Source organism: Anarhichas minor, unplaced genomic scaffold (assembly GCF_050575085.1).
Source record: "Anarhichas minor isolate MPS153535 unplaced genomic scaffold, ASM5057508v1 ptg000012l, whole genome shotgun sequence".
NCBI classification, from domain to species: Eukaryota; Metazoa; Chordata; class Actinopteri; order Perciformes; family Anarhichadidae; genus Anarhichas; species Anarhichas minor.
In genome coordinates, this window is record NW_027466458.1 from 6,553,667 (window position 1) to 6,563,982 (window position 10,316).

General features: G+C 38.3%; 1 protein-coding gene across 1 annotated transcript; it reads left to right on the forward strand.

The window, feature by feature from the left end:
• Nucleotides 1-1,522: 1,522 nt before the first annotated feature.
• Nucleotides 1,523-2,760, forward strand: LOC142948718 (lipopolysaccharide-induced tumor necrosis factor-alpha factor homolog). Its single transcript, XM_076090852.1, is given in 6 exon segments — nt 1,523-1,628; nt 1,801-1,854; nt 2,011-2,161; nt 2,498-2,591; nt 2,594-2,653; nt 2,656-2,760. Coding segments are annotated over 6 exon segments (570 nt in total).
• Nucleotides 2,761-10,316: the final 7,556 nt, after the last annotated feature.

Consider the following 10,316-nt stretch of genomic DNA (forward strand, 5'->3'; position numbering starts at 1 on the left):
TAGCTTGGACCTTTTTTTTGGGGGGGGGGGGGGGGGGGGGGGGGGGGGGGGTTGTATTTACATGACTTGTGGTGAAACCTGTTTACATTGTTGGGACTCGCCTTTCTTAAGGGGAAATATTACATTTTAGGGCGAAGCCTTGGTTTAAGTTAGGTGAGTTAAGGGTTAGGCTGGTAGCGGTTATGGTTTGGGTAAGTCTCCAGGAAATGAATGTAAGTCAATGTAATGTCCCCAAAAGTCATGAAAACACAACTGTGTGTGTGTGTTTCTACATGCCAGTAAAAGCTACCACAACATTTTTCTGTGACATTTTGCTGGACATGTTTGCGTTTCTCAACATTGAATTCAATCAGCCAGCACTCCTCAGCAGAATAAGGATAAAGATAAGGATGTTTATTGTCATTGTAAAAACTAAATTAAATTGGTGACTCATCAGTCAGTAGCAGCAACAAGGTAAAAAATGATAACCCTTGTACTCCCAGTCAGTTTCACTACAAATCCTCAAACGTGGCTCTTTTGCATTAGCTGCTGACAGGTGTGTTAGAGAAGTCTCTTACATGCAAATACATTTCTGAAATAAACCATTGGACATTGGGTACTATTTGTATGTATGTCAGAGAGATGAAAGTGTCATTTACACAAGTTTATACAGCCGAATGAGGCCTTCGGTCATGAGAGAGGAGGGAGTGGCACTAGACAATCTGTTCCATTATAATGTAAAAATGCATTGTCACCAAGCTTTACTTGCATACACATGTCATGGAGAGAGAGAGAGAGAGAGAGAGAGAGAGAGAGAGAGAGAGAGAGAGAGAGATAGAGAGAGAGAGAGAGAGAGAGAGAGAGAGACAGGTTTGGCTAGCTGGATGACGTCATGCTAATAACTTATTTAGCTTTTTAAAACAACGGGGACAGATCCAACACGGACAGTTAGGGAGTGAGGGACATGAAGCACCTGCTGTGACATGATATATAGTTATAAATAAATAATTATATATATATATATATATATATATATATATGTATGTATGTGTGTTTTATATTATTATATGATATATATATATTATACTGAATATTATTATATGTATATTATTATATTATACATAATATTATTATATGATTTATATGTTATTATATTATACTGAATATTATTATATGTATATTATTATATTATACATAATATTATTATATGATATATATATTATTATATTATACTGAATTGCTTCTGAGGGTGACACAAATATTATGTCTTGACGTGTTTATCAAAGTGTTATTTACTGCTTTTTTTCATGTTGGAATAAAGGTTAAATATTTAACTGCAAAGTAGTAATACGTGTTTGATACCTTAATTTGTTTTGGCATTAAATCATACTGGGATGTTTGCTGAAATTGATTGGATGTGGCACAGCCCTACCTAGAACATGTTCCACCAGCCGCCACTGATTACAAGGATCACTCTGGTCCCTTTTTTGCTGTATTTTATCTTACTTACAGGCTTTTTTCCACTGCTCCTTTAGCAGATATCATGGAAAAGGGTCAGGGACCTCCTCCGGGAATGGCAGCACCACCGTACCCAGGTTTCTCTCCAGACTACAATGGAGCCTACCAAGCTCAGCCTGGGATCTATCCCAGTAAGAGATCACCGACCTTCATCTGAGTCATTTTAACTGCATAATTTAGTGGAATGTAGCTCCTATATTCTTGAGTTATTCGTGTAATTTTAGTCCATGTGGTAGGAGCCTTTTGGCTGCTTGCTAATAATTTGAACCTTTCTCAAGATAAATGTCTCCTCCTCAGATCCAGTTCAACAACCTGCTTACCAGTACAGCACACAGCAACCTCAAGTCGTACAACCCGGTGAGTGTCTCCCTCCACCTGTTTCTAACAAGTTTAAATAACTTTGAGTATGCCGAATATATAGGAAAAAGTCAGAAAGCTTTGAGTTTGGTGACGGGTTGGTGAGGAGGTGTGGATTGTATAGCTGTTAAAGGGTGATGGGTTTCTCCCTCACAGTGATGACCCGGGTGGTGGTGATGCAGCAGTTCCCGACTAATGTTCCTGGACAGATGATGTGTCCTCACTGCCGAATCAGTGTTGTCACTAAAACCGAGCACATAAGTGGATTTTGCACCTGGCTGACCTGTGGCATACTGGGAGTCTTAGTGTGAGTAAAGCAAACACACACACACACACACACACACACACACACACGTTCAGAATTTCTTTTATGGCTTAAATGATGAGCTGAATAAATGTACTACTGACAGTCATTAAATTAAGTTTGTGATGATTACCATATTAGAGTTGATGTAACTTAATGTCTCAAATATATTGACTTTGTGCTTTAAGTTCATTAACTCAGTAGGTTTAACATTTTCAAAAGTTATGAGACAATTTTGAACCACTCATACCTGAGTTCAGTTTAATCGCATGTTTTAGGTGGAAGGGAAGCTTTTTAAACAGCTTGAAAATGAGTGATGAAGTTTTATTTGAACACCAGATGCTGGCCTTGCTGTTTAATCCCCTTCTGCGTGGATTCTTGCAAGGATGTGGAGCATTCCTGCCCCAACTGTAAGAACGTACTGCACATCCATAAGCGCAATTGAAACAGCACTACAGAGTCAACTCTGCTGAAGTGACGACAAAGGAACAGGATTGTGACTAAATAAACATCTGGACAGGAGCCGAACCCTTTTATGCAAACACATCAGACGTCACCATGAACCCTGTGCTCTCTTGTGTAAAATGTGGGCTGTACCGTGAATATGTGAAGAATCTAATCAGATCATATAGTTTCTTAACTTAACCTGAGTGATCTTGTCTCAATACCTGGGTGTTTAATTCAAGCAACAATGTAGGGTGGTTAAAAAAACACAAGTCTTATTTTATTTCATTTAAATCAGTCCAGTGGATTCTTTTATACAGGGTTTTTAAGGTTCATTTAGTTGTTTTTTCATTGACATCTAAAAGTAAAAACAATTATTGAAAAATAATAGGAATAGCTATTACATATCAAGTATAGGATAATCATCTTAAATTAGGCTGTTTATTGATTAAACTCATTCCTAAAACAGCTGAAAGCCTTCTATCACTATAATAACCAGCTCATTTACTTGTACCATGAAATTATTCAAAGCAATAAATCACCAATTAATTACTGTTGAAATGTAGCTTTCATTCTTTATTTCTTGTGACATCGAATGCTGTCATTAAGCAATTACATATTTAAAAAAAAGTTTAAGAGAATATATTTTGTGATCAAAATGTAACTCTTGTCAGCTAGCATATGAGCAACAGTAAATGTTCAGAACAGATCATTTCTGGCATTCCTTCATGAGAATGAAAAACATCACCAGAGCAGACCTCGACCTTGTTTTGGATAAAGGTAACAGGGTGTAAGGAGAGACCAGGAAAAGGGCCACTAATCACATCTATCTGACTGCCGATGAGCTCCCTGATGAAGTTCCTGCACGCAGGTTGACACATTATGTGGACATGACACAACTTTCTAGGTATGGCACATTAGGAGAACCTTTACCTGGAGCTGTCGATAGCTTTCTGGACCTGGAGTCAGGACTGAGCTGCATGTTATCAGATGTGAAGTACGCTTTGCTGTTGATGAGACTGTTGTGTATTGCAGTATTCAGAACCAGGTCAGGCAGATATGGTTTCTTTGAACAGAACAGCCAGAGGTTTGCCCCCTTCACGTACTCCTGGTACCGCTGTCATGGTGACATTCATATGTCTCAGTGATATGATTGACAGTCCTCCTGTAACTATGAGTTAAATTAAGCTTTCATTTTCTCGGAAGTTATAGCTCTTCTTCTGTCTCCTTAGTGGCCTTTTCCCCTTTGCAAAGAAGCTCTCCAAAAGTTATTTACTCATTTTCGCTAGCTTGTGGGCTTAATTTTTGAGGTAACGTATCACGTGACCGAGACAAGCGTCTTGACATGTGTCAAGAGGCACAGGCGGATGAAATTGCGAGAGAATCCGGTCATTTTTCAAAATAAAACTTCTTTCAGACTCTGATAATCAATAAAACGGAAATAATATAATATTTATTCTTTCTGTGCGGCCCGGTACCAAATAACCCACGGCCCGGTACCGGTCCGCGGCCCGGTGGTTGGGGACCACTGTTCTAAATGGGACAGCCTCGTCGCAGCTGCACCGCTGGATTGAGACACAGCTGGCGCATAGAATGGCATGACGTCACACATGATTCGTCAAAGCGTCACAAATGACGTCAGTCCAGAAACAGACTCTATAGGCAAAAGAACTGACTGAGACTCAGACCAGACGTTGGTGGTTTCGCTGTGCCAAAGGTCTACAGGGTCGCCAATTGGCGGACCGCGGTCCGGATCCGGACCCAGACGCCGTTGTATCCGGACCCAGGACCTAAAATCGATTTTATTTTGACAGGGCGCTTCTATTTTAACCGGCGCAGCTTTTTCAGCCTGTACGGCACTTGTTCAGCGGTGCAGGAAACGCACCGACCAATGCGTTGTAAATCACATCACGTGATGCAGCTCAGCCAATCAAATATGAGTATTCTGACAAGTTTCCTGACAGGAGTGAGATGTACACACACCGGGGGAGAGACGAGGAAAGAGAAGGAAGAGCAGGAGAATAATACGTGAGTCAGAGAAGTTAACATAACGTTCTCCAAAGAGAGAAAAGTGGTCAGAGAGACCAGAGTCTTTAACCAAGAATGAACAGACTCTTACAGGTTAATTATTCACACGGACAGTTTATAACCAGTGTGTCTCATATGTTCAGAGACCGTGGCGATTATTAAAAGCGGTAAATGAAGCGACACTACGAGACAACGCACAACTCCTTTGGAAATAGCGAAAACTTTAATGTGTGAGACTGAAGTATGCAACCAGCAAAAGATCATATGGTGATTAGCACAAAGATAACATGTTGTGAGTGAGATGCCCACATGTCACATGTGTGTTATGTATTTTGTTTTCATCCACAGCCAATATGTTTTAAAGTGAGCACACTTGTTTATTCCAGCAATAGTTTTATAAGTGACTGACCGAGTGGGAACAATGATGTTGCCGCTAAAGCCACTAGAAGGCACTGTACTCCAGAGAAAGCTAGCAGGACGTGAAGAGAGAAGCAGGAAGTGAAATCCTTCTTTTCGAGTGACTAAGCGTTCAGGAGAGAACTGCAAGTAATAACGTTTTGCATTTTAAGACCATCTGACAGTTATAGATTCTGTTATCCTTCATGTTGGAGACTTTCTATCTATCTTTAACTTTTTATCTCATAACTTTCTGTCTCATAGCTTTCTGTCTCATAGTCTCCTAAATTTCTGTCTCATAGTCTCATAACTTTCTGTCTCATAACTTCCTGTCTCATAAATTTCTGTCTCATAAATTTCTGTCTCATAACTTCCTGTCGCATAACTTTCTGTCTCATAACTTCCTGTCTCATAAATTTCTGTCTCATGAATTTCTGTCTCATAGTCTCATAACTTTCTGTCTCATAGTCTCATAACTTTCTGTCTCATAACTTTCTGTCTTATAGTCTCATAAATTTCTGTCTCATAACTTCCTGTCTCATAACTTTCTGTCTCATAACTTCCTGTCTCATAACTTTCTGTCTCATAACTTTCTGTCTCATAAATTTCTGTCTCATGAATTTCTGTCTCATAGTCTCATAACTTTCTGTCTCATAGTGTCATAACTTTCTGTCTCATAGTCTCATAACTTTCTATCCCATAGTCTCATAACTTTCTGTCTCATAACTTTCTGTATCATAGTCTCATAACTTTCTGTCTCATAGTCTCATAACTTTGTGTCATAGTGTCATAACTTTCTGTCTCATAGTCTCATAACTTTCTATCCCATAGTCTCATAACTTTCTGTCTCATAACTTTCTGTATCATAGTCTCATAACTTTCTGTCTCATAGTCTCATAACTTTCTGTGTCATAGTGTCATAACTTTCTGTCTCATAGTCTCATAACTTTCTATCCCATAGTCTCATAACTTTCTGTCTCATAACTTTCTGTCTCATAGTCTCATAACTTTCTGTCTCATAGTCTCATAACTTTCTGTCTCATAACTTTCTGTATCATAGTCTCATAACTTTCTGTCTCATAGTATCATAACTTTCTGTCTCATAGTCTCATAACTTTCTGTCTCATAACTTTCTGTCTCATAGTCTCATAACTTTCTGTCTCATAGTCTCATAAATTTCTGTCTCATAACTTCCTGTCTCATAACTTTCTGTCTCATAACTTCCTGTCTCATAACTTTCTGTCTCATAACTTTCTGTCTCATAAATTTCTGTCTCATGAATTTCTGTCTCATAGTCTCATAACTTTCTGTCTCATAGTGTCATAACTTTCTGTCTCATAGTCTCATAACTTTCTATCCCATAGTCTCATAACTTTCTGTCTCATAACTTTCTGTATCATAGTCTCATAACTTTCTGTCTCATAGTCTCATAACTTTGTGTCATAGTGTCATAACTTTCTGTCTCATAGTCTCATAACTTTCTATCCCATAGTCTCATAACTTTCTGTCTCATAACTTTCTGTATCATAGTCTCATAACTTTCTGTCTCATAGTCTCATAACTTTCTGTGTCATAGTGTCATAACTTTCTGTCTCATAGTCTCATAACTTTCTATCCCATAGTCTCATAACTTTCTGTCTCATAACTTTCTGTCTCATAGTCTCATAACTTTCTGTCTCATAGTCTCATAACTTTCTGTCTCATAACTTTCTGTATCATAGTCTCATAACTTTCTGTCTCATAGTATCATAACTTTCTGTCTCATAGTCTCATATCTTTCTGTCTCCTAACTTTCTGTCTCATAGTCTCATAACTTTCTGACTCATAGTCTCATAACTTTCTGTCTCATAACTTTCTGACTCATAGTCTCATAACCTTCTGTCTCAGTCTCATAACTTTCTGTCTCATAACTTTCTGTCTCATAGTCTGTCTCATAACTTTCTGTCTCATAGTCTCATAACTTTCTGTCTCATAGTCTCATAACTTTCTATCTCATAGTCTCATAACTTTCTGTCTCATATCTTTCTGTATCATAGTCTCATAACTTTCTGTCTCATAGTCTCATAACTTTCTGTCTTATAGTCTCATAAATGTCTGTCTCATAACTTTCTGTCTCATAGTCTGCTAACTTTCTGTCTCATAACTTTCTGTCTCATAGTCTCATAACTTTCTGTCTTATAGTCTCATAAATCTGTCTGTCTCATAACTTTCTATCTCATAACTTTCTGTCTCATAGTCTGCTAACTTTCTGTCTCATAGCTTTCTGTCTCATAGTCTGCTAACTTTCTGTCTCATAGCTTTCTGTCTCATAGTCTGTCTCATAACTTTCTGTCTCATAGTCTCATAACTTTCTATCTCATAGTCTCATAACTTTCTCTCTCATAACTTTCTGTATCATAGTCTCATAACTTTCTGTCTCATAGTCTCATAACTTTCTGTTTTATAGTCTCATAAATGTCTGTCTCATAACTTTCTGTCTCATAACTTTCTGTCTCATAGTCTGCTAACTTTCTGTCTCATAACTTTCTGTCTCATAGTCTCATAACTTTCTGTCTCAGTCTCATAACTTTCTGTCTCATAGTCTCATAACTTTCTGTCTCATAACTTTCTGTCTCATAGTCTGCTAACTTTCTGTCTCAACTTTCTGTCTCATAGTCTGCTAACTTTCTGTCTCATAACTTTCTGTCTCATAGTCTGTCTCATAACTTTCTGTCTCATAGTCTGTCTCATAACTTTCTGTCTCATAGTCTCCTAACTTTCTGTCTCATAGTCTCATAACTTTCTGTCTCAGTCTCATAACTTTCTGTGTCATAACTTTCTGTCTCATAGTCTCATAACTTTCTGTCTCATAGTCTCATAACCTTCTGTCTCATAACTTTCTGTCTCATAACTTTCTGTCTCATAGTCTGCTAACTTTCTGTCTCATAACATTCTGTCTCATAGTCTGTCTCATAACTTTCTGTCTCATAGTCTCCTAACTTTCTGTGTCATAGTCTGTCTCATAACTTTCTGTCTCATAGTCTCCTAACTTTCTGTCTCCTAACTTTCTGTCTCATAGTCTCATAACTTTCTGTATCATAGTCTCAGAACTTTCTGTCTCATAGTCTCATAACTTTCTGTGTCATAGTCTCATAACCTTCTGTCTCATAACTTTCTGTCTCATAGTCTCATAACTTTCTGTCTCATAGTCTGTCTCATAACTTTCTGTCTCATAGTCTCCTAACTTTCTGTCTCCTAACTTTCTGTCTCATAGTCTCATAACTTTCTGTATCATAGTCTCATAACTTTCTGTCTCATAGTCTCATAACTTTCTGTCTCATAGTCTCATAACCTTCTGTCTCATAACTTTCTGTCTCATAGTCTGTCTCATAACTTTCTGTCACATAGTCTCCTTTCTGTCTCATAACTTTCTGTCTCATAGTCTCATAACTTTCTGTCTCATAGTCTGTCTCATAACTTTCTGTCTCATAGTCTCCTTTCTGTCTCATAACTTTCTGTCTCATAGTCTCATAACTTTCTGTCTCATAGTCTCCTAACTTTCTGTCTCATAACTTTCTGTCTCATAGTCTGTCTCATAACTTTCTGTCTCATAGTCTCATAACTTGTAATGGGTGTGGTAAGAACCCAGATGCAGTACGACGGACACACGGAATAGTTGGAACGAGACTTTATTCCAGGCAGAACATACAACAGGCCAACAGTCTTGGATCTGCACACGTGTAGAAATCCACTCAGTGACTAGTGGCCAAGCCGTCAAGGGAGAAGGCAGACAGAAACCAGAGGAAGCAAAGGCAGAATCTCTTGGTCGGGCACAGAAGGCTGAGTCGTTTACCGGGGCAGAGGCAAGGCGGAGAAGTCCAAACAGGCAGGGTCGGCAACGGGAAAACGGTCACTGCGGTCAAGTGAGCCGTCATCCGCAGAACGTCGGTCACGTCAGCTGAGAACAATAACAGGATGAAAAAGTAATTTTTCAGATAATAATTAAGATTTTTATTATATAGAGCACTTCAGGGGTCAAGGGCTCCTTCAAAGCTGATGAGGCCAATGATAATGAGAGACCTTTTGGTGGGAGTAGTTCCTCCTTGGTAAGTATTTTGAAGTTTCATGCGAAAACATTTTCATCAATAATGTTATAGTAAAGTGGTGGTTTGTATGAAAATATATAGATGTAGTGATAGTGTTCAGAAAAAAGTAACATAATACATTTAGAGATGCCGTGCGAATAATCATGAAAGACTTCAATCAACACTCCTTAAGCCCTCATGGTAAATAATTTAAGTAATGCATGTTTTTGCATGTACTGTTTTTTGATGTTTTGTTATTTAATATTTATTTATTGTTACAACAAGGTTACAAGGTTTTTATTTGTCATTGTACGATAGGATTGCACAACGAAATATAGTTTGTAGTCCAAATTTGCTTTATAGGAAAGAAAACATCCACCCTATGTATATATATGGAGGGTGGAGGATGAATTAAGGAGTCTCACAGCCAGAGTGACCCTACTATACACATGTGAATATAATATATTTGTGGCACAATAAGTCATATGTAGTTCAGGAACTACAAGAGTTGCTTGGGTGTGATGTAAGTTAAGAGCGTTTATTATGTTTCCTGTGTTTATGAGGAGGAAGTGTTCATTGTAGTTAAAATGTGGGCTACAGCTTTATTTATCACCAGCTACCTTTATAGACAGTAGATCCAGTGGATCGCCAGTAGGTGTCAGTGTTGCGACATAAGCAGTGTCTGTGACGGAGAGCCAGAGGGAAGTCTCGCGGGAATACGCGAGAGGATGAGAATCTCTGAACAGGATAGAAGCAGAAAGCGCTGAGAAGCGACTGTATACGTAAACGCATATTTTTGTATTTTGCAGAACCATTCTCATTAAATGTGTAGCACCAGATTGAGCCTGTGTGACGTCATTCTGTGCACCGCTACATATTTATATATATTTTTGATCTCTGTAATGTTATCATAATGTGGTCTAAACTGCTAAAGCAGTTCCCTGTCAATATAAATGGTATTTATCAAACATAAATAAGTTAAATTCCTAAAAAACACCAGGTGCTTTGAAAGATTGTGAAAAAATTGCCAAAGTCCTGCAGTGCCATCCAGGGCAGCAAGAAAAAATATTTGTGGTGCAATATGTTCACATTGGGCCGTGCTCAGAGGGTCATCATCCATCCAAAAAGTTGAGTAAGAGGGTGAGTTTTTTCTAGGGTTTACATAACTCTCTTGAGATAATAAAGCATAAGTATGCTGCTCCTTGCAGCGCAAGAAGCAGGCTCTC